This window comes from Homarus americanus, unplaced genomic scaffold (assembly GCF_018991925.1).
Source record: "Homarus americanus isolate GMGI-L3 unplaced genomic scaffold, GMGI_Hamer_2.0 scaffold36970, whole genome shotgun sequence".
In the NCBI taxonomy this organism is placed as follows: Eukaryota; Metazoa; Arthropoda; class Malacostraca; order Decapoda; family Nephropidae; genus Homarus; species Homarus americanus.
The window spans coordinates 5,591,933-5,618,306 of NW_024740094.1; the positions used below are offsets into that span (position 1 = coordinate 5,591,933).

General features: G+C 38.5%; 1 protein-coding gene across 1 annotated transcript in view; it reads right to left on the reverse strand.

Annotated features, from left to right (window-relative positions):
- Positions 1-26,374, reverse strand: part of LOC121875091 (signal-induced proliferation-associated 1-like protein 1) — a 206,041-nt gene that overhangs the window by 128,438 nt on the left and 51,229 nt on the right. The window contains exons 5-7 of the mRNA XM_042379436.1: positions 25,710-25,913; positions 9,521-9,677; positions 8,705-8,966 (exon numbers count right to left, since the gene is read on the reverse strand). Coding sequence (XP_042235370.1) covers positions 8,705-8,966; positions 9,521-9,677; positions 25,710-25,913 — 623 coding nt within the window. The remainder of the gene's footprint in view (positions 1-8,704; positions 8,967-9,520; positions 9,678-25,709; positions 25,914-26,374) is intronic.

Sequence of the window (26,374 nt, forward strand, 5' to 3'; positions counted from 1 at the left end):
TGTCTTAACAGGCAACAGAGGCTGTCATAACACATGTTTTATGAGGCAGCAGAGGCTGTTATAATACATGGTTTATGCACTACAGTATGAGAGAAGGCTGGAGATGTGAAAACAAATCATGCTGGCATGTGCACATTATTCACTCATTACAGAATTTTAATAAAAAAAGATGTACACTATGGTAGAGGTATGTAGGTTGATGTATTACAGAATGATGAATGTGAATGCCCAAAGAGTTCATGTTGAATACTTTAGGTGGAGACAGATTGTGAGAGTTTTGTTGAATGAAGAGAACAAGATATGTTTACATTAAGGTTTGAATCAGTATATTTAAGAAATGTAACAGAGAAAACACTGGCATAGAAATATCTGAATGATTGATCTTATCTAAGATGCTTCACTCCTCCAGATCTTCCCTCTGAGGGAGATGCCCTGATTATTGTATTGGTCCACTTCTTCCTTCCAGTGAGTAAGCTGTCACCCTCTACCCTCTGAATGAACAGACAAATACAGTACAATGTTAATATTCCTGTACAAATATAAAGTAGAAAGAGACTTGTTGGGACATCAAAGGGCCTTGAGACATGTAAGTAAAACCCAGTCGAAGATCATTAACATGTACAGAATATGAAACAGTGGTTACTAACATGAACCTGGCCATTACTGTAAAAAATTTATATGTCCATGTCAATGAAAAACTGATAATTAAGAGTGAACAAAATGGTACATAAATTTCATGACACCGAGTCACTGTAGTCAGGTAGGAAATAACCGAGTGAGTCACAGCATCTAGAAATAACTCATGGAAATATTACAAAAATTTAAAAATTTCATGATGTGAGGGCAATCAGGTTCACAAGACAACATTACTGTAGAGAATTCTTACTTGGACAAAATCTGTTCAATGAAAGGTGCTATAGAATTACCACAGAAATTTGAAAAAAAATTCCCTGACTTCCCCTGATTGAATTCTGACAAATTCACTGACTGTTTAAAGGAAACAAATTAAGTTTGACTTTATGTTTTATATGAATCTGAGATGGGAAATAGTGGCCACATACTGGAGGAAGTATTCAGCCACATTCTTGGGCTCATCATCAGGGGTTTTGGCCTTGGCCATAGGAAGATTTTTAAATTTCCAACTGAAGTTAACCCCAATGGAATAATATCAACCAACACTATGATACAATTCATCAACCAACTTTATCATGATATGTAACCACTGCCCAGTAACATATTAAATTACCAAAACTGAATAAAACTAATGCTGGTACTCTTAAAAAATAATAATGATAAATTCCTCCACTATGCATAAAAAATTCTTTGCATCGGAAAGTTGAATTCTTTTGTTGGTAGTTCTGTTCCTCTGTGAGAAGCAGCATATCTACAGTTGATATGTTGGAGGCTCATAGTTGTAAACAGACCCACATTTTTACCACATTACACATTAGCTGTTCGGGTAATTTTCGTTTAAGTCCACTGTGGTGTTCAGAAATAATTTTAGTACAGTATAATAAAAAAATATGTAAATATTTGGTTGGTGACTTTCTCTGATTTCCAAGATGAAACCATGTTTTCTGTACCAGTTTCTTCTCCTCTTTTCAATGGTGATAATCATTTATTGGGAAAATTATATTTTTTGAGTTAGGAAAGTTTGAAAGGCACATAGCCTAGTAGAAGTCTAGCTAATAAATCTGTCTTAAACCTCCACTAAAATTAATTTACACAAGAAATAATTTTCATTGAAAATGCGGAAAGCTGATCAATAAATACAGTACACCATTTCATCTCTGAAATCACAAAAAAAAAGTCATTAGCTTAAGCAAAATTCTGCTGATTATTTTTATTTTTTAATTATTTCAAAATGTGTTCCTGGGGAAGATCACAGGAACACATCATCGCAGTGAACTAATGACATACTGACGGCATAAATATCACAACAGACACAAGAAACTGTATAAAAATTTATTAACATTCATTGATACCACAATAAACTGGACAACCTGTATACTGTATTACGTTAATAAAAATATATTATGACTTTGCTCAACTTATTTATCATTATTAAACACCATCATCCAACATAGGAGACAATAAAATGGTTTAAGAATTTTTGAAGGAAGGGTTCAAATATTTCATTCCAGTTCCAGTAATTTGTTCTGTTTGCAGACAGAATTCTCACACTAAGGAAGTTGTCTTGAATATGAATTTCACCAAGGAATTCTTTCCAAATGTCTGTCAGTGCAAAGAATGTTTTAAGAATACCAGCATAAAGCCTTCAGACCAGCCCAATGAGTGGTCTGGATAAACTAATTTCACACGAGTGAATTATTTTACTTTTATAATTTTTTACATGAACTCACACAGTAAGCCCTCAGTATAACAAATGCCACATAATGGAACCTAGTTATAATGGACACCCTAAACCTATCAGACAAACCCTAAGGATAATGGACAGGTGTCTGTTATTTCCGAGGAGTTGATCAATAGTTTTTCACTGCATGATAAAAACTGGAAGAACTGTAACACTACTGTTTTTGTATTAAAGAATCACAAACAAGTTGAAAATTTTTGAAAGCTCAACAACAAAAAACCATTATCACATATTATACATTTTCTACTCTTCACCACACTTGTTATTTGCTCCTTTATTCTGGGCTCTTCTCCTCCACCCTTAGATCTCACTACCAGGCCGAGCGTGAAAATTTCCAACTATTCCCCACCTGTTAGCTAAATGTTATGGTTATTTTTCAACTCATAGTTTGGGGTAGATACAGTGGAATCACAATAATTCACAGGTTAGGTACCAAAAGACATCCTAATTTATCAAAATGTAAATTACAGGTACAGTTAACCCTCACTTTCTGGCGGTCCCGCATTCCGCGTTTCCACGTTAACGCGGTGCCTTGCCAGAACCTCACGTGCTCACATTCCGTGATCGTGAACCCCATTCACGGAGAGTGTCGGTAGCGGCCTTTATTTTGGGTCGCCCCACCCGCCAGCCGCCCGCCTGCCTCTCCCTCCTCCTCCCTCCGCTTGGGCAAGCAGCGTTGAAGGTTAGCAGGTGTGTCTTTGTTCGTTATCACTGGCGTCATATGGCGTATCAGACCTGTGGTTGGCCATGCATCCCTACCCCATCTGCTGCTAGCTGTAATTGGCTTAAAGTATTATGGCGTGTCCACCGAGGGAGGGAGGGAGGGAAAAGGCGACGCTTGACCTGCCGCGGCAGTTTCATCCCTCAAGGCCACTCCGTTATGCGAATCCATTGTTCCGTAAAATGGCTTCCCCCGGTCACCACCCCAGGAAGCCCTGACAACTGTAAGTGACAGTGATGGTGATTCACCTAGTAATGATTCACCTGAGGCCAATAATCTGCCCTCTGCCTCGGAACCAGCCTCCATCCCGTATGCCGACCCATCTCTTCTACTACCAAGTGTTACACCTAATTTTTAGTTTTCTAACCTAACCTTTATTTTCCTATGTTAACCTTTATCTTTCCTAACCTAACCTCGTCTATATTACTTGTTTTCATACCATCATAAAGTTAAGATAAAATTTTTACTACAACATAGTTGTGTGTCGTCAAAAAGTGGAGTTTGGGGATCGGCCCGGACTCCAATTCAATTAATCCCATATGTTATGTTATTCACTTTACGCATTCCTCACTTCTCGGGACCCTCCGGGTTACATTAACCGCGTAAAGTGAGGGTTAACATATAGTTTAACTTGTTCAAATAGCCCTTTTCTCCTCTATTTTCAATTTCTTTATACTTTTAATTTTTTTACCCCCCAGGCCCCGTCGTGGGTCGATGACCTGTGCCTGGGTGGGCTTTTCCCTAAAAAAAAAAAAAAAAAAAACGTACAGTAATTAGTTTGTTTCCAGTGGTCAAAAAATAAACATAAAATGATCCCAAAATTCTTTAATAAATATTAAATATCATCCATAATAAAAATAAATAAATACTGTACAGTAACACAGATATTGTACCAAAAGCAGTTCTATATTACATAAAGAGCTTCTTCCTCTCTCACAATCATCCTCTGGGTGACACCAATACAATATGGTGCTGGGGCTGCCTGGTCAGCTGTTAAACTATGATGAAACAAATCACAAGGAATTTAATACAAATAACTTATCTAGGGTTAAGTGTAGAATTTTTCAGGGAGGTACTACTGTCTGGGAAGATATTGGAAGCATAATGTGTTGACTAATGGTAGACCCTGCTGCCATATGGTATCACAAAAATTGTGACCAAGTCCCAGGTTGCTCATCTGACTTTCTGCCACATTTACACACAATTGCAGGATCTCAATTGTTTCTCTTACTTTGACAACACAACATGCATACAGTAAACCCCGCTTTCAGCGGTTTCATTTCCTGCGTTTCCCACGTTCACGCGGTACCCTGCGAAACCGATGCTCACTTTCCTGGGGTGTGTACCTTTTCGCGGAGGCGGCAGAGCAGGGTGCACACAAAGTGCGCCCAGTCATCAAAAACATTCGAGTTCTTCCGCCACCCACCACAGGCGGCCCAAGTCAGTGATAGTGATAATGATAGTGAGAATATGGACTTATATGGACTTTGAGGGGTTTGACAAAGAGCCTGCAAGCCTCTGTGGTGGATAGTGATACAATTGATACAAGTGATACAGGTGAGGGCCATCTGCCCTCTGCCTGGAACCAAACCCCGTCTCCGTGTGCCCAGCCATCTTTTCTACTAATGTAAGTGTTAAAAGCCTAATATTATTGATATTTCTCTTAATTATTAAGTGTGTGTGCATACCATCATAAAATTAAGTTATTTTTACTACAAAGTAGGTATTGTGTCTGAAAAAATGGAGTTTGGGGTTGGCCCGGTCTCTATTTCAATTAATCCCATATGTTATGTTGTTCACTTTACGAGTTTCTCACTTCTGGCCGCCGTGGGTTCAATTGACCGCGTAAAGTGAGGGTTCACTGTACTGTATATTGTTTCTCACTATTGATTTTTTTCATTTTTACATTTCTTTATGGTTCTTTATTATTATTAGTGTTATTATTATTATTTCATTTTTAATTTTGTATTTTGTATTATAAATTTTATTTACTATGAATTATTATTTTATTTTTAATTTTGTATTTTTATTATAAATTTTATATAATATGAATTATTATTATTACATTTTCACCCCCAGGCCCCGATGTGGGTTAGTGACCTGTGCCCGGGTGGGCTAATCCCCATAAAAAATAAACTCCCACAATCGTGGGCTAACTCCCATGGACGTAAGAAATGTTCATTCTATTTATGTTTTTGACCTTTAACTGTTCTTGTCCCTAACCAGGGATCAAGGTGTGCACACCATTTTTTCAAACTCCCGATGCTTCCTATGCCTTGGCCACTCACGATCCACTTGTCCCGAGCCACCCAAGCATCACTTCCCACCAAATTAATGCATCAGTCAATGTTTATCAGTGATGGATTACACACGTCCGTTAACCTATTGTGGCCGCTTGGCAATGCTTAGCACTCCTCCATGTAAAAAGTATCGACAAAAATAGCATACTGCTGAGGAAGCTGCTGAAAAACTACTGAACCACAGTGATGGTGGAAAGAAGAAAAGAAATTGCAAGTATCACAAACCAATCACAAATTTGAAAATCCGAGGCTTTGGTAGAGAGTGATAGTGGGAGCAAGAGTGAGGTGGAGAATATTGGAGCCCAGTTCAAGGAACTCCTTGGATTGTGTGGTCTGATGGTCGTGATTTTATACCAAACATGTATGACGTTGATCATAGAAAACAGGTACACATGTCCTATGCCACCACAAAAACCCTCTCCCTCCCAGCCCCCAACCCCATGCTCACTCAACTTCACTCTTCTGTGGTGCACTAATCAGCTTTTATACTCTGTATTTTATTAATTATCATGCATATGTAACTGTTGATATGTTTGTTATTGTATTTTGAGAAATCTGAATATCCTCAAAATAAGGCACACAAAGGGATGAGTCCCATTGACATAATGTGCAGTTAAAGGGATAATCATTTCTTGTTTTTTGTTTTGTTTTTAAATTCTGTATGAATAATTGTGTGCATGTAACAATAAAAACGTTAAATAAAATTACAAATATCGACCCGAACTTCTTGTTGAAAAGAACAATGGAGGCAGTTCACAGCTTGGCTGGTAGGGAGGCGAGATCCCCAACTCCACACCTACCTCCGCTCCCCCCTACTTTCCCACGATCTGACACTAACTCCCGTGGACGTAAGATATGTTTATTCATTCTTAATTGATAGAAAAAATAAGAATGAATTGTTCGATTGAATGTGATTTGTCCACCTTGTATTATGTTTATTAGAGTTGTGAAAATCACCACAAGGTGATGAGGTGATGGAGCGCTGCTGGCTAGCGTGTCAAAAATTGCAAGGGAGGTTGGTGTCACCTAGAAGACTGTGGCGTTGGTTAACCCGCTGAGAAGAATCTGGGAACTTGGCAAACCAGCTGAAGCGAGTAATTTATTGTTTGCTGGCATGTTGGTAAGGCTCCACTTGGGTCTCTACACGAGGCAGGCGTCCACCACCGCATCCCAGTTTGGAAGGACAAGCTTCACGAGAGACACGTGATGGCACGTAAAAAAACCATTTCATCAACAAGTCATGGGGCCCTTCACTGTTGGCGCACCAATAACTGCCGCTAGAAACGTTAAAATGTTTACACAGAAGCCATAAATGGGAAAACAACAGTAGACATAAATGATCGGTTCACCTCTGACACTTACCTCAAGCTCCTGAAAGAGGTGATGCTGCCCACCGCCCACACTATACGAAGTCACCAATTCATGATATCATTAAGTGTTAACAAACCGTGTTTAATGAATATTTTTCACTTAGAGGATAACTGCCCTGCTCACACATCAAGAGCGGTGAAACACTGGTTCTAAGAAAAGTCAAACGAAATTGAGCTTTTGGACTGGCCAGCCATATCTCCTGGTCTATACCGGTATTCATTAAGTTTCTTTCAGTTAAACCCTAAAACCATTTACACTGGTTAAATTCATATTAATTCATATAAGCTTTTCCTTTACCAATGGAATTATGTTGTCTTTTCAATGAAACATTTAATATTACATTTATATAATATTGTATCGGACTATGCTTGTGTTATAAGATTACTATGAATGTTTGTGAATACTCCCAGACCTCAACTCTATAGAGACCATTTGAGCCCAGAGTGAGCACATAGGAGCCAAAGCAGCGCACACAGACCCGGCTCCTCCGACACCAGGATGAGTGGGAGCAGTTTCAGAGGAACCAACCCACCATCTATAAACTTGTGTCCTCAGTCCCACGAAGACTCCAGGAGGTTATACAAAAGGGAGACCATTGGATGGGCTATTGTGATTCTTTATGATCTATTTTGGTAAATATTAAAATTAAATGTGATTTCCACCCTCGTCTTGCCCGTGGTGCCCACCATTTCTCTGTGGCTGTCGGTCACACTAGAATAACCCATTACAGTACATCCTTTTTTCCTTACACAGCCAAACTGTGGAATGCTCTGCCTTCTTCTGTGTTTCCATAGTCATACAATGCCTCACTTTAAAAAGATGGTTTTCCGGCATCTTCGTGGTGTAGATTAATATATCCTTTTCTATTTCTAATTTATTTTTATTCTTATTTTTTGCCCCTAGGCCCCGATGTGGGTCGCTGACTTATGCCCGGGTGGGCTATCCCCCCAAAGACCTGAAAAAATAATAAATAAGGAAATGGATGACTCATTATAATAATCATAAAATAAGGGTCCTTATTTATTACTCTGCCATCCCCCACAAGAGGCCCTCCTCCCAGACGACCATTCCCCGTTGTTGTGTGGAATTTAGGATAACATATATAGATGTTATGATAACCTTAATAGCAAAAATTTTTGATATGAGCACCGAGTTGACTAGTTAAGTTGAAGGAGCAAGGCTGCTGAAGCAGCAGATGGCTGTTGAGAGAGTGTTGTTGCGATGGCCACCCGAACGAAAACATAAAGCAGTTTTTCTCAAATGATCGCTCTAAACACACCAGAGGCTTGCTGCTCCATCTGTCCTGAGTAGGCCAGTTCAAGACATGGGCAGGAGCATTACGATTGTCGCATACAGACTAGTTATAGGACCCGTTACCGTTAAGTCTATTTTCGTACAAGGATTTATTGTTGTAAACTGTTATGTATTGGGAGATACTATGTATACATCTTTGTAATTATTACATAAGTGTGTAGTAAATGCAGTTACCATTGTATACTATATGAAGCTGTTATTTGTCCCCTGACTTGTAATCCACAAATCATGAGTAATGTGTTAACATTAATATTGTATTAACAGGTTTTGACCATTAAACATCATTGAGTCCACGTGCACGGGTCTTCTTATCCAGATGTCACGTACTTACTACTTCAGTGGCGGTAACACCCGTCTCCACCCCACATAACTTACCATGCAGTAAGGACCCAACCCGGCACAAGGGTTAGGTGGTGGAGTCGATAGGATCACATCTCCTATTACTGTATACTGCATTATGAAAATGAATGGAAAATTATGATTCTACAGTATTTATGAACATTTGATTTATGGAAGATACATCAGAGACTGCCTGTACATATCTCTATACAATGTAACACTGCAAAATGTCTCTTAACCTAAAAAAGATTATGATAAAAATAATACTAATTCTCTTGGACTTACTTATACTGGGTATTTTCTGTGCAAGGATTGACAGATTGTACTACAATGAAGACGTGTTGGAAATGACTGCGAATATGTTTTGGGCTGAATGGTGGGGCCCCAGGCTCTTGAAAGACGATGGTGACAATATCATTGCCAATGTGCCTCTTTCTTAGCAGTTGCTTTCGGTTATTTGGAGTAAAAGGAAGCAGTGTTGACACGTGGAACATTATCTCTGCATCACGATACTGGTTGTAAACACTGTACAAACCAGTTGAGTCAGCTGCAGAAGAAGCAGTAATGCTGAAGACTAAATGTTCTAAACAGGTTTGTATGAAGCAAATGATAATGGTACTAGCAATACATAAAAGCAAGCACTCACAAGTATAGGTCAATAAAAATACCCGGTAGTCATAACCAAGTAGAGTAATAGAAAACTATGCCTGGGTTACTGATGTAAAATTAAAATCTGATCACTTATAGAATATTGAAGACTTATCAACTATACATACTTTAGTTTCCTTTTAGCCCTGTTGAACTCATTATAACGCTTTAAATCTTTTTGAGGGTATTATAAGGGCAAAATCAACTAAATATTAAACCAAGAGTACTGAGCATGTCCAGCAGTAGCCAGAATCTGTAATAGTTCAAATATCTGTCATGGCCAGTGTTTTGGCTATAAAAAGTATTTTTTAAGAATGCATTTCCCTTACACAGTCTGAGGGAAAGCTGTAAATGATTTCAGGATTCCATTCTTTAATAACCAAAAAACACATTTTACAAGAATATGTTACCGACATGACTAATTCATGAAAACTATAACTAAAATGAACTTACTCTTTTTATCAAGTCCTCCTCTATATTTATCAAAGTCCTTCAGCCTGACACGTTGGCCAAGCACTTCCAGGAACTCAGAAAAAGCAGGTCCAGCACTCTCATTGTTGTACATCTCCTCCTCAGTGGTCTGGCCAGCTCGGCAGTACAGCACTCCCACCTAAGTGAACAACATTTATAAAGTTAGTATAATGAAAAGAAAATCATTAGAAAAATGCTTTTGAAAATTTCCCATCAAAACAACTTAATTATCAGTATTTAAGGTAAATTAATATTGGGTAATTAAACAGGATTTTATATGAATAAAACTCTCTTAGTCCGGAATAACTGGGGGGAAATCCAGTCCATAGTAAGCAAATAACCCGGAAAAAAGGCGAATTCTGGAGGTGTTAATACTAAAAAAGTCTAGATTAAAAAAAAATCCAAATGGCAATCCAGATTGCCATCTGGTGCACCTAAAATGCCGGCCCCAGCCACTTTGTTCAAAAGCCAGTTGTGCTGCTACAGCCGTTGTGTGTGCATCTCTTAACTTTTGTGGGCTCTGTGAACTAATTACCATGATTTCCAAAGGCAAAACAACTTCAAAGGGAAGTCAGAAGAGGGCCAGAAAGGAGTTTAACTTGAAGGACAGGTTAGCAGTTCTGGAAAATAATAAGAAAGATGTTTATGCAAATTTTGAGGAGAAATATGACTGAAAAATCAATCATCAACAGCATCACAAACTTTGTGATAAATACTGTATGTTCCGTATATGTAAAAGAATTATAAACATAACACTGCAGGTTTGTGATTCAAGAGTGTTTACCGTATTTTTAAGCCCGATGACGCTGCATCGTGGAAGACGCACCCTGATTTTGGAAATTTAATTCTAGGAAAAAACGTTTTATACTTACTAACCGACAACAGTGAAACCGTTGCTTGATATACAGCCCTTATGGCACAAGTACACACACCTCTTTGAATATCATCACTTAGAACTGCTTATCAGTCGTCATTTTTATCAATTTAAAAAAAAAATCTGTATAAGAAGTGGAAATCTTAATACAGCACTCATTTTATACACCTGGTCACCTCCACGTCTAGCGGGCTGTAGTGTTTACATTCTTTCTCTTGTTTTTGTCGGTATGACAACGACGGGAAATATTTTCCAACTGTAGAAGGTAAGCAAATGTAAACATGTATTTCAACGTCTAAATAAAAAAAAATTCTTTATTTAAAAACAAAAATTTAAAAGTAAAAATAAACAACTCGGTAAAATCAGTTGAATTAAAATTTTTGGTAAGCAAACAATAAAAATCACAAAAAATTAAATCTCTAAGTCCAGTAAAACAGTCGAAAGTACAGTATTTTATTCATCTTCAAATCCTGGTTTATTAGGATGTTGCTTATTACAGGTAGTAATTCGCCCAAAAAAGTACTATAGGGTAAATAAGGCAAAATTTAGCCAAACATCGAAAGTGCCAGACCCAAATAAATTTTCTCCATAGGAAGTTGTACAGTGATCCCTCGGTTAACGAACGCCTCGGTTAACGAAATTTCGGATAACGAATTACCTTCCATAAGAATCTTCAACTTGATTAACGAACAAAAATTCGGTTAACGAAATCCTTACAAAATCGTGTCAACATGTTTTCACCTGCATTCGCCTGCTCACCAGCTGGAGTATTGGTCCGCCACTACAGTAATTGGTTTTAGGGCTTAAATTCATTACCATTTGAGTAAATATCATAAAGGTTTTACTATTCAACAATTTTCCAAGTCTTATATTAAATTTTTTTAGTCATTTTAACAATTATTTAACATACCGTATATCTCGGCTTATAAGACGAAAAAATCTGCCCAAAAATTAGGGGTCGTCTTAAGCAACAAATATAAAATTCTTACATCTTAAATATTGTGGTTTACTGTGTCAAGAGTGGTGATGGAAACATCAATGCCACTCACAAAGTCCTACCGTATATCGGCCTATAAAGCGTGGGTGCATAAGAGCCCCCCAAATTTCCATTTAAAAAGTAGCTTTGAGCTCTATTTGCTGTATAGACCAGTACCCCAAATGTGACACTTACCCACTGACTCAGTAGTCCTTTACCAACCATCCTTGATTTTTTAAAATAAGGCCAATTCACTTCAAGTAATGTCATCAAATTATACTCGCTGGTGTAGTGTAAACACTAGTGACGTCACTGGAATTGGGAGTGTTCCCTCGTCTGGGTGGTGTGACTATTTATACAACATGTGGTTAACAGCAACCACCGTATTCTAATTGTGATGTTTCATTAGGATTTGAGTGAAAAAGGTTACCAGTATGTACTTACTACATACATTTATTACACAAATATATATATATATATATATATATATATATATATATATATATATATATATATATATATATATATATATATATATATATATATATATATATATATATATATATATATATATATATATACTGAATATACTATGTACAAAATGAATGTTCAATGAATTATTTATGGTGCATTATATATTACTTGATGGGCTATAAATAGCCTTCTTTATCTCCCACATCTCACCCTGAGCCAGACGGAAGGGTCTTGGTAAATAACATGTTTGCTTATTTTCCATTTACTTTAAATAAATTTACCGAATTATTTGTTTTATTTATTTATTTATAATATACTGTAATATATTAAACACACTGTAATTATTTTCTTAATTTATAAACTGTTTTGCGACAAAGGAATGTTCTCCAGTAGTGTTTCATTAGGATTTGAGGAAAAATATTACGTTCTACACAATTGTTCCTCTTACTTTGACAACACAACATACATACAGTATATTATTTCAGTTTTGATCTTTTTTAATTTTGTATTTATTTATAGTTAGTTACTTAAAATAAGGCCAATTCACTTCAAGTAATGGCATCAAATATTACCAGCTGGTGTAGTGTAAACACTAGTGACGTCACTTGAGTTGTAATTAACCGTGGTCACTTTTCCTTTCTTGTCTCCTCACTGGCAAATGGGGGGGCGTGGGAGGGTGTGTATGATAGCTGTGTTATTACAGGGTATAAACTTTTTCGGTATGTTAGACAGGTTTATAATACATTTTATTATTTTAATACCGGTAATCTTAATTTGAATCCAGCTTGCCAAACGGTTTCAGTATAAAATAATTAGTGGTAAGACTCAGAGGGCTTACGATGTTTTCATCACCACCTTGACACACTAAACCACAATTTTAAGAGGTAAGAATTTAAACTTGGTGGTTTAGACGACCCCAACTTTGGGCAGATTTTTTAATGTTCAAATTTCTTCTTATAGGCCGTGATATACGGCCAGTAATTATTTTATACTGAAACTTACGTTTGGCAAGCTGATTCAAATTAAGATTACCGGTATATTAAAATAATAAAAATGTATTATAAACCTGTCTAACATACCCTGTAATAAACACAGCTATATCACACACACCTTCCCCACCCCTCCCCCCCATTTGCCAGTGAGGAGACAAGAAAGGGAAAGTGACCGCGAGATTGGGCTATTTTTAGCCGTTGAGGTGATCAGTAATGCATACCGGGTATCGGTATATTTACTGATAATAATATTTATCTCCTATAAATAATTGATTTAAAATTTATTTTTTTACAAAGAATATTCAGTAAATGAGTGCGTTAATTCTTGAAACTATCGACAGTTAATTACAGACGCTTAAGTGACGTCACTAGTGTTTACACTACACCAGCCGGTAACATTTGATGCCATTACTTGAAGTGAATTGGCCTAATTTTAAGTAACTAACTATAAATAAATACAAAAATTAAAAAAAAAAGATCAAAAGTGAGAAATAATATCCTGTATGTATGTTGTGTTGTCAGAGTAAGAGGAACAATTGAAACTGCAATTGTGTGTAAATGAGGCAGAAAGTCAGGTCAGCAACCTGGGACTTGGTCACAATTTTCGTTATGCCATATAGCAGCAGGGTCTACCATTAGACAACACATTATGCTTCCAATATCTTCCCAGGCGGTAGTATCTACCTGTTTGGTAGCTGCCTATTACCTACACAATTTTTAGTAACATTAATTTGATACATGATAAATTAGACAAACTGAAAATAAACATCAAATTTAATTACCAAGACGCTTCCCATTGGCAGCTGTAAGAGGGGGAGATGGGCTATTTTTATCCCGTCTTTGTGTCTGAAGTGGCCAGTAATACCATATATTTATTGATCATAATACTTTTCTCCTATAAATAATTAATTTAAAATTTATTTTTTTACATAGAATATTCAGTAAATGACTTTTAATTCTTTTAACTACCGACAGTGGTAAATTTAGGATGACAATGATGAAGAAGAAGTCAGGTCATCTGATTCGGAGTTTGATTCTTAATGATTACCATATATGTGTAATGTGACCACGTCAGGTCATGTTATCTATCCCCAAACGTGATACCCCTTCTCTCATTTGCCTTGTCCAGTTGTTGAGTTATCACTCCATAAGCAATAGCACTCTCTCCGTGTGAACACTACGGTATATTAATACAGTATCCAGCTACCATAAAACCTCACCATGGCTCCAATTGTTAAATGCAGGAGATATGAAGCTTGTTTTAAGCTGAAAGTGATAGCATATGCCCAGTCACACAAAAATTGTGCTGCTTCAAGAGAATATGGTGTAACTGAGAAGATGGTGCGGGATTGGAGATCAAAGGAACACTTACTACGAAGTATGCTCAGGAATAAATGTGCAATGAGAAGAGGCACTGCACACTGGCCGATTCTAGAGAAGCACGCAGTAGACATGGTCCATGAGCAGCGTCAAAATGGGTATATTGTATCAAGAAACATGATACGTATGTGGGCACTTAAGTGGGCTAAACAAAATCAAGAGCACAGCAAAGACTTCAAAGCCACGGGTTCATGGTGTAGCCGTTTTATGGAAAGAAGCAATTTGGTACTGAGGCAGAAGACAAAAATAGCATAAAAATTACCAGCAGATCTTAACTGTAAAATTGTTAATTTCCATCGCTACATAATACAACAACGTAAGAAACATTTTTATCCATTAAGCAACATCGGGAACATGGATGAAACACCTATGAACTTCGACATGGTCGGTAATCATACTGTTGATACAAAGGGTGCAAAAACAGTGTTAGTGAAAACAACAGGACACGAAAAGACACGGTTTACAGTAGTACTTTCATGCATGGCAGACGGAACCAAGTTGAACCCAATGCTAATTCTCAAGAGGAAAACAATGCCCAAAATCAAGTTCCCGGCTGGAGTTTTTGTTCACGTCAACGAGAAAGGGTGGATGGGCGAACAAGGAATAAAGTTATGGATTGATCATATATGGTGTAGGCGACCTGGTGGCTTTCGAAAACAGCGTAGCCTCTTAGTATGGGATATGTTCGCGAGTCATTTAACAGAGGGAACAAAAACCAGCATGGCGAGGAACAACAGTGACATTGCAGTTATTCCTGGTGGATTAACTTCAGTTGTACAACCACTTGATGTTTGTCTAAACAAACCATTCAAGGACCGCGTTCGTGAACAATGGAACAAGTGGATGATCAGCGGCAAAAAGTCTTTCACGAAAGGTGGGAATATGCGTGCTCCCGAACTGGATGTACTGTGTGATTTTGTTATCAAGGCATGGAATGATATTAATGTGGAAACAGTTATCAAGTCTTTTAAAAAGTGCGGAATATCTAATTCAATGGATGGTATGGAGGATGTTATGTTGTGGGAGGACGAGGATGAAACAGAAGCCAAAGCCACGTCATCTGATTTGGAGTTTGATCCTTATGATGAAGCAGCCATAAATGTCTCTCAGGATGTACTTGAAGAACTTATGATATCAGATGTTGATGATGTGGATTTTGAAGGTTTTTAATACATGATGACGTCAGTAATAATCATGTGCTAATAACATTTTTAACTTGTCGGGTAATTTACTTTTAAAATATTGTGACTTAGTAAATTAAATGTGTGCATGTGTATATATGTATACATACAGTATATATAAATATGTTTGTGTAATAAATGTATGTAGTAAGAACGTAATATTTTTTCACTCAAATCCTAATGAAACACTACTGGAGAACATTCCTTTGTCGCAAAACAAGTTTATAAATTAAAGAAAATAATTACAGTGTGTTTAATATATTACACTATAATATAAATAAATAAATAAACAAATAATTCGGTAAATCTATTTCAAGTAAATGGAAAATAAGCAAACAAATGTTATTTACCAAGACGCTTCCCTCTGGCTCAGGGTGGGATGTAGGGGTAGATAACAAGGCGATTTATAGCCCGTCTTTGTGTCTGAAGTGGCCAGTACCCTAATGCACCATAAATAATTCATTGAACATTCATTTTTTGTATATATATATATATATATATATATATATATATATATACTATACATACATACATATACATATACATACATACATACATACATACTTACATACATGCATACATACATACATACATACATACATACATACATACTGTATACATACATACATACATACATACATACATACATACATACATACATACATACATGCACATACATACACTTTATACATACATACACATACATACATACACATACATACATGCATACATACATACATACATACATACATACATACATACACAACACATATATATATATATATATATATATATATATATATATATATGTGTGTCCCAGAAATTTCAGTAATTTGAATGCCCGCCATGAGTGATACTGAGCGTTCAAGGTCATCTGAGGGGAGGGAGCGCTGCCTGCTCGTAGCGAGAGATTGCGGAACTAGGCCTATATGATATTAAATGTGATTTACCGAATTAATAATGATGCGATTCATGAAGTTAAGGGACTATTATTGAATTTGAAATTATTATAGATCGTTTAGCAGTCTGAATAATGTTACGGGTGTCCCAAGGAGTTATTAGTTAGGCGGAAAATATATCACGTAGGCCCAAGCTAGCGCCTTGGGGAGACACGATGCTGGCTAGGCCAGTCCCGGAGAGCATTCACACAGACAAGACGTTCCGCGCGTCCATCAGAAATAGTCACGTGGCCTAGTCACCTGTGCTGCGCTATTGCAGTATAACAAGTAAGTCTCATTCGATCTCAGACAGGGTTAGATAGGGCAGTGATAAAGTAAACTAGAGCTAACAGTGAGTTCATTTCAGGGTTTCCGTCAGAACCCACTTGACTGGAGTTGACTGGAGTTGACCGGAGTTTGACTGCGAGAGATTGACTGCCGTTTGAGACTGCCGTTGATGATTGAGGGTGGCGTTGTCGCCATTGGACCGATCAGTGTAGGCCTGTCACTGTTTAGCGGGGTAGCAAAGGATCTCTTGAGTGACGAGTGCTCCGGCAACTAACCGACCGGGACCAGCATCAGCAGTGGTGATCCAGTTCTTACCACTCGATTGCACAACCCCACATGTCCCGAGCAGCTAGTGGCCCTCTTGCTAACGGGAAGCTAAAGTTTCTCTCAACTGTACAAGGTCTGATTGGCTCACTCCCTTCGCTTTATGGACGCACTGGGAGTACACTATCTATCTGAGTAAACTAATGGTCACACACTGAGACCGTGAGTCTAGGTCTCTAGGAGATACCTAGAGGAACATTTTCCCTCCCTTATTACGGGTGTAGTTATTACCATTTCCTCAGTGACTGATATTATTTTGTTGAAAGCCCTTAAGGCCTATTCATTGTAGAGTATTTAATTTCTTAAATTTTATTACCATTTCCTCAGTGACTGATATTATTTTGTTGAAAGCCCTTAAGGCCTATTCATTGTAGAGTATTTAATTTCTTATATTTTATTACCATTCCTCAGTGACTGATATTATTTTGTGAAAGCCTTAAGGCCTGTTCATGTGGGCGAGCAACATTTCTTGATACTTCAAATTTATTGTTGCCTGTGTTTCTAATAATTTCTATGTCATGTATAACTTTTATTCCCCAGAGTAGTGGTTAAAGTTTAAGTTAAGAGGTGCGCATATTGGTGTACCATTATTTGATTGTGTTTGTAGTGTTGGAGGGAATATAAGTGTCTAAATTTTACAGTGTGTCTCATTCATCCCAGTCACAGACGCTATCCTTCCACGGGTCACGGACAGTTCATTTTGTGTAGTAGATTTAAGTGTTCTTGTGCTGGTTCGGGATTTTTCTCAAAGGGGCGCTTCCACTGCCTTTACCATCTATTAAATTTTAATAAACCCCAAGTCAAGTGAGAAATTAAAGTCCAGCAAATTCCGACCGGTTACAAATGGTAGCAGAGCGTAGTTTTTAATGTCGTGACTGATAGTACTGTGGTTGGGATAATGAACGCCATCATGTGTTGGTTAGCAATGGTAGGGATTGAACTCGCACTGATGCTCATCCTTGTGCCCGGACTGAGTTGGTTAGGCTTGACAATAGAGATGTGTATGAGGAGGAAGAGAGACGGCCGCGGGACCTTGGTACAGCTGAGAGAGGAGTTCGGAGACCTAAAGAGGGATTATCAAGCACAGGTAAACAGGTTCAAGTGGGAGTCTCAGGCACACATTCAACGGTTCAGGGAGGAAACAAGGGGTGAATGTCAGGCACACGTCCAGCAGTCAAGGAAGTGTGAGGTCCAAGTGGGAAATATAGGGGTACGTAAGTAGTTCAGAGAGGTTGATCGAGGCCTTATAGGCCGCGATATAAGGTAATTGAAGTACAGGAACAAGTTTTTAGCGCGCCAATCAGCCACTTGACTCACCCAGAATGGCGTCAGTTTGTGTCTCTGCTCAGTGGAGGAAGCATTTTGCTTGAGGCTCTCTTGAACATAAACTATTTTTACGGTTTTACAGTATAATTATTGGTCCTTCTGAAATTTATTTTACATATTGACAAAACATAGTGCAGTGCAGCAATAATCTTGAATTACACCAAATGAACTTAAAATTTTATGGGTGAAATGGCGGCATGAAACATGGGGTGACTTCTCTTCCACCCCACTGCCTTCTCTTCTCCCTTCTCCTCCACCCCACTTCTAGTTCCCATCATCATCAACCAGGAGCCTTCTACATGCACACCTCAAAAAAAGTGTACTTTACTGCATTTATTTTTAGTTTGTATGTAATTTTCGGTGAGCTGGAACCAATTACCCAAAATCCCATTGAAACAATGGTTTCGGTTAACGAAATTTTCGGTTAACGAACGACCTTCTGGAACGAATTGAGTTCGTTGACCTTTGTATTTAAATTTTGACGATTTGAATTTTGCGAGATTTTTACAGTCTATAGTAGGTTTTCAAATTTTGCTAGTTTTTAATTTGACGTTTTATATTTGGACACAAAAAAAACACTACACAATTTCAAATTTCGACAGTGGAACTCAAATTTTGTCGGGTTTGAGCAGCCCACCAACGTTCAGACGTGCAAAATCAAGTAAACAGCGTCATTTCTCTTATGTACAAAAGATTCATTATTGTTTATTACTTAATTTCTTTTTGATTGAATTAATTTTTATGTGTGCAAAATGAACAATACAATTCATTAATAATACGTAGAATATTAAAACACATGAGGAAACGAGACGGCATTGTTTTCGTTAATGTTTACAAAACCAGTGACTGACTGGTTCTACATATAAAACTGAAGAAAATAAGACCCTGGTTGTAACTGTAGTAAAATTAATGTAAAAAAATTTATATAGTTGTTTTAAGTACAGTAATACCTCGCTTTACGCGGTCAATTGAACCCACGGAGGCCCGCGTAAAGTGAACAACAGAATATATGGGATTAATTGAAATAGAGACGGGGCCGACCCCCAAACTCCACTTTTTCCCGACACAATACGTACGTTTTAGTAAAAAATAACAACTTAACTTTATGATGGTATGCACACACATAATATAGAAGAGAAATATCAATAAGAGAATAATATACTGTACCAGGTAAAAGAAAAATCAAGGTCTAACACATGTGTCATGGTAGGTTAGGTTAGAAAAAATCAAGGTTGGGTTTAACACTTACGTGTTTAGAAAAGATGGGTCGGCTTACGGGAATGGAGGCTGGTTCCGAGGCAGAGGGCAGGCTACTGGCCCTCAGGTGAGCCACCATCACTGTCATTCACACTTATCAGGGCCTCCCTGACAAATCCCTCAAAGTCACCATCACTGTCTCTGTCTCTGTCACTATCACTGGCTTAGGCTGGCTGAGGTGGGTTGCGGGCGAAGAACTCGGTAATGCTTTGTTGACGGCTAGTGTTGATGTTGTCGTGATACACCTTGATGTAGGGCTCCATAGTCTGCAACAGCTGGGTAGTGAAGACTTCATACCGGTTATCGTCAGGGTCGTCGGAAAGGAGGGGCTTCAGTTTCTCTACACACTCGATGGCACCCCTTACATTACCATGCGATAACTTGCGTTCTTCTCGGGATGACGCACCGCCTGTCTCTTCACTGACGTCATCGTCTTCTAACATCTCGTTGGCAGTCACATCAGGATCCCTTATCACCTCCATAATGTCGTTGTTGGTGGTCTCGGAGAAGCCTTTAGCTAAAACACTCTGCGCAGCTTCTCTGGCAAGGTCCACTGCTACTGCAACAGTCTGAACCTCACCAGTCACAGATTGACTCTGCCTCCCACCTGGGATACCTTGCAACACATGTCTCCATGCGTGACAAACCGTTGCTACAGACAGCTGATCACATGCCTCCACCAAGAAATCCACAGCTTTCTTGAAGTTGAATTTCCTCCATAAGTGTTTCACAAGAACTTCTTGCTCTGCCAACTGTTGTTCCTCGTCCTCTCTTGCTATCGGTGTCACCCAGGTTACGCAACTCATCCTTGGTGTTGGTATAGTCGTTCAGGAGCTTAAACTTCTTTGCAGAGTATGCAGCTTTCACATTGCAGATTAATTCTTGGTCCATGGGCTGGATTAATGACGTAGTGTTGGGAGGAAGGAAGACCACTTTTACGTTGGGGTGACGATCCAACAGTAGGGGTGAGTGTCCTGGTGCGTTGCCAAGCAGCAACAAAATCTTGAATGAAACATTCTGTTGCTCACAGAATTTCTTCACGTCGGGAACGAAACAGTCATCAAACCAGGAGAGGGACAGAGTAGAGAACATCCACGCCTTACGTGCGGTCAGCCAATGGACATTTAGCTTGGTCATGTTCTTGTAGGCGTGTGGCTTGCAGGCTGTGTGGATCACCGATAACTTGAGTTTACAGGAACCGGAGGCATGGTAGTAAACATGACGGTGATGCGCTCCTTCTGCAACTTCCGGCCACGACACTTGCTGGCAGTCTTGACAACGAAGGTCTTGGAAGGTAGCTTTTTCCAGAAGAGACCGGATTCGTCCATGTTGAACACCTGGTCGTCGGTGTACTGTCCTTCCTCCATAATCTCACGTAAAAACGGAGGAAAATCCCTAGCCGCAACACGGTCAGCACTAGCCTCTTCACCACCAATGTTAATGTTGGTGATCTTGTTCCTCTTCTTAAACCTCTGCAACCACCCAGAGGAAGCATTGAAGGGTTTGGGCTCTGCAATTCCCATCTTAAGTGACACTGCTGCGTACAGTTCACGTGCGTACTCCTGAACTGAGCGCGTGTCGACCGCCATGTTCTGTCTTGCCTGACGAATCAAGTAGCTCACAAGTAACTTCTCCGTCTTGAGAAGCACCTTGTTGTGGCAATACTTGATCATAGAAGCACCTGTAGACTTTGTGATGTTCATGTGTTCTTTTATCTTGGCTGCATCCTTCTTGATTGTCCGTATCGTAGATTCGTTCACACCATGCTGGCGCGCCAAATCAACCTGTCTTGTTCCTTTCTCCAACTCTTGGATGATCTTGTACTTCACCTTGTAGCTTAGGGCACGTCGTATCTTCTTTGGCTTAGGGCGGCTGGGTTCAGGTAATGCAAGGTTTCTTTGTGGTAGTGGTGGTCCGGTGGCAGCCATTCTTATGGAACAATGGATATCGATATACACGGTGTAGCCGGGAGGGGTGTAAATGATGCGGGTAGGTCAACGGGCTTCATCACTCCCGCGGCGGGGCACGTCATATTACATTAAACCAATCACAGCTAGCGGGGAGGAAGGTAAGGATGCTTGGCCCAATCACAGTCAGATACGTCATATGACGTCACCGATAATGCAACAAAGACATACACAAGACATACACTGCGCAACCTACTCGCACCGCTTACCCAACATGGCGGGACGGCGGGAGGTGTGAATCCAAAAATGGCGCGGCGCAAGATGACCGCCAGCAGCTCTCCTCGTAAAAGAGTAGATGCACCGCGTAGAGTGAACATTCCGGTTGTGGCGGGGTACCCCGTAAACGTAGAAACGCGTAAAAAAAAAAACGCATAAAGCGGGGTATTACTGTAATGTTATTTAATGTTAATAAATGGAACAATGGAAGTAGCTAACCATTAATGGTAAAGAAAAAAGTGAGATCTCGATGTAAGTGAGCACATGTGAAAACATATCGTCATTACTCTACATAAGAATATGAAAGCAAAACTTATTTACTGTTCATATATATTTTAATTAAAGTTTCTGAATTTAAAACAAAAATTCTACCCACCAGTGGTGGTAACGTTGAAAATATAAGGACAGCCAATGTTATTACAGTGGGGTACAGTATGCTATAACGAACGTAATTGGTTCCAGAACCTCGTTCGTTATAGCATTCATTCGTTATAGGATTAATCCGTTCCAGGCCCCCAAATACAACCACTTAACACTGAAAAAATTGGCTTTAAGGTCCTCAAACAATTGTCTGGCCTTCTCACAAATTATAGCTTCACTAATGCTATCACCTGCCATTTCTTTCTCCTTTATCCACACTAAGAGTAAATTTTCCATCTCCTCAATCACATTACACCTTGCTTTGCTAAGTCTAGAGATTCCCTTAGCCACTTGCACTGTTTTCAACTCCTCTTTATTCTATAAAATCGTACATGTAGTCGATTTAGCCATCCCATACTCATCACTAAGTTTCGCAATGCTTGTTCCATCCTCACGTTTCTTTATGATTTCTTTCTTAGTTTCAAGAGTTATGAGCTTTCTCACTCGCTTTGAACGATTCATTGTCACAATTGTACACTTGTATAACAAAATATTTATACAAATAACTCTATTTCCACATCAAAAGACGAAATTTCAACAATAACAGTGGTGCACTGGCTACACAATGAGACAAAGATGGCGCCTGACGCTCTTGTTGTGGGTCGCGGTACAACAATATTCATGCGCCAGGCGAAATAGTCCGGTATTCATCCGCGTTCGTTGTAGGAGTTGCGTTCGTTATAGCATTCTCAATTTTATAGGTAAAACCGTTCGTTATAGGAATATTCGTAGTAGGATCCGTTCGTTATAGCATACCCCACTGTATGTGTTTTTACTCGGATGACGAAGTTGCCAAGTCATCAGGTTCAACTCTAGCTGAAGCTGTAGAACATAAAATTTTTTGTATTGTTTTTAGTTTTTATTTAACTTTATCTGTGTTATTTTCGTTAGTTATTAGGATGTTGCTTTATTACAGGTAGTAATTCGCCTAAAAAGTAGGGTAAATAAGGCAAAATTTAGCCAAACATCGAAAGTACCAGACTCAAATTAATTTTCTCCAAAGGAAGTTGTATTTAAATTTGGAAGATTTTAATTTTGCAAGGTTTTACAGTCTAAATGGGTGTCCAAATATGAGAGCCTACTGTAAATAGGTGTCCAAATATGAGAGCCTACGTATTTAAATCAATTGTTTTATAGTACTGTATAGAGAATACTTGTAATTGTTAAGTATTGTAATGAGGTAACAGTCTTTGTAAGGGACTGATTTCAGTTGACCCTAAGAAAACCTCTGCTATCAACTAGTGTCCTGGAAGACGCATGGTAATTTTCAAGGTATATTTTTGTCATAAAAAGTGCGTCTTTCAAACAGAAAAATGCGGTACTTATTTTGGCCACCATGTGGCCAAAATCTGGAATATTTCATGTTAATCCGGATTCAATCTGGATTAACAAAAATTAGTCCAGAGTGATTTACCAGTGCGGATAAAACAGAAACTGAGATAAAAAGCGCCTGGATTAAGAAGGTTTTACTGTTTAGGAGCCATACACTCCTAGACTCACTGCATTTTTTCCCCTAAACCAAGTGCATAAGTTAAATGTGCGTAAGATGCGACACGATTTTTGGTAATTGGTTCCAGCTCACCGAAAATTACATTCAAACTAAAAATAAATGCAGTAAAGTATACTTACTTTGAGGTGTGCATGTAGAAGGCTCCTAGTTGATGATGATATGATGATGGAAATTAGAAGTGGGGGTGGAGGAGAAGGGTGAAGAGAAGGCAGTGGGGGTGGAAGAGAAGTCACCCCATGCTTCATGCCGCCATTTCACCCATAAAATTTTAAGTTCACTAGGTGTAATTCATGATTATTTTCTTTAAATCAACACTGCACTGCATTATATATTGTCAATATGTAAAATAAATTTCAGAATGACCAATAATTTTATTTTATTTTACCTTAATTTTGGTATGATTTTAATTTATTCCTCACATTTACTGGAATACTGTACATAATTTTATGAAAACTATGGCTACAGGAGGTAAATACACAACAGCCTTTTTTCCGAAACATTCCCTGCTGAAATTGGGAGTAGGTCTTATATGCCTTAAAATACGGTAGGTCACATATCTGGTTAAAGTTATGTGAGAGATCAACTATTTTGTGATGAAGAGTGTGGGGCAGTGAGGAGGACACTCAATGTTCCACACTACTACTCCACATACTGTACACTCCCCACACTACTACTCCACATACTGTACACTCCCCACACTACTACTCCACATACTGTACACTCCCTACACTACTACTCCACATACTGTACACTCCCCACACTACTACTCCACATACTGTACACTCCCTACACTACTACTCCACATACTGTACACTCCCCACACTACTACTCCACATACTGTACACTCCCCACACTACTACTCCACATACTGTACACTCCCCACACTACTACTCCACATACTGTACACTCCCCACACTACTACTCCACATACTGTACGCTCCCCACACTACTACTCCACATACTGTACACACCCCACACTACTACTCCACATACTGTACACTCCCCACACTACTACTCCACATACTGTACACACTGCACACTACTACTCCACATACTGTACACTCCCCACACTACTACTCCACATACTGTACACTCCCCACACTACTACTCCACATACTGTACACTCCCCACACTACTACTCCACATACTGTACACTCCCCACACTACTACTCCACATACTGTACACACCCCACACTACTACTCCACATACTGTACACACCCCACACTACTACTCCACATACTGTACACACCCCACACTACTACTCCACATACTGTACACTCCCCACACTACTACTTCACATGTCTAGAACTTTTGTCTAGCAAAAAACTTCCCTGTAACCTCACATTACTGCCATTAATTATTTTGGGAGTAATTGATCCACAAATCTGTTTCAATTAAAATAATATTTTATTTTCCATGACACTTAAGTGAGGACACCATGTACCTCAATGAAAAGTTCTTACATTGGGAAATGTCTTGGTGAATAAAAAATGAGAGGGGATGCACAGGTATGTGGGGGTGGCATGCCATACACAGGCACTACCATTGACATATTTTACAAAACCTTTTTCTCATACATTGAGTGATCAGAATCAAACAAAGAAATTTTCCTTTTAATCTCACTCATCCATTCAATCTAACTGCTGTAACATTAACAGTTATATATCAACCTCACTGAAGAAATCTTACATCAGGGAGTGTCTTGGTGGGCCTATAAGATGCAATTCAAGCACAATAACTGTCTGAAGAACAGATTGGAGAACAGATCAATCTATCTGTCATTTGGTCAACACCTTCTTACAATTCTAAACAGTCACATTTGTTTGAAGAAAACTCATCAGCTCAAGTATAGTAACAACCTTATTGTCTCCAGATATTTTTAACATATACACATTTCCTTGCATAATGTACTTCATCTCAAGCATTGGACAAATTTAACTAATATGTATGAGACTAAAGCAATGGAATATAACAATGTAATTACAGTTCTGGCTTGCCTTATGAACTAAAAAATAAGAAAAATTAAAAAAAGAGAGAGATGCCATACCTTAAATTTGTTATGGACCCCTAAATCATCTAATCGGGTTAAGGCTTCCTCTGTCTGTGTACTTGGTTGGCCCAGACGTAAACATCCAACTGAAAGTTGTGGATATACATATTCCAGGGCTTCCCGAACTCCTGGACTTCGACCTTTCTCTCCACTGGGTCGCCCAAGGCTCTCCTCAAGAACTGTACCTTGGCAACTAAATAGCTGAGATACAGAAAAAAACAACTGATAAACAACTGTAGGCCCCAGGACAATTAATATCTACAATGGAAAATTTTGTGGAAATAGATTCAATCACAGAGTGAGTGAAATTAACATGAACAAAACTGTTTTTTGAGTATCACTATAAATATGATGCAATTTTAAAGCGAACGTGTTGATAAAAGATTGGTGACATTAATGCATATGGTTATTGAAAAGAAATTGGGCACAAGACTTCATATTAAAACAGGATGCACTAATACCCTCTTGTTGCCAATATTGGGCTGGGGCAGGGAGGGGTTGCACTGACTTACCTCACAGCATTAGTTAATCAAAATGCAGCAACCATATTCAAAACACAAATGTGAAAGCAACTTAAAAAGCTCAAAAGTTTTGTATTTTAATGAAATCCTGTATTAGTAATAAAAGAAAGAAAACTCATGCTTAGTATACTCATACTGTAC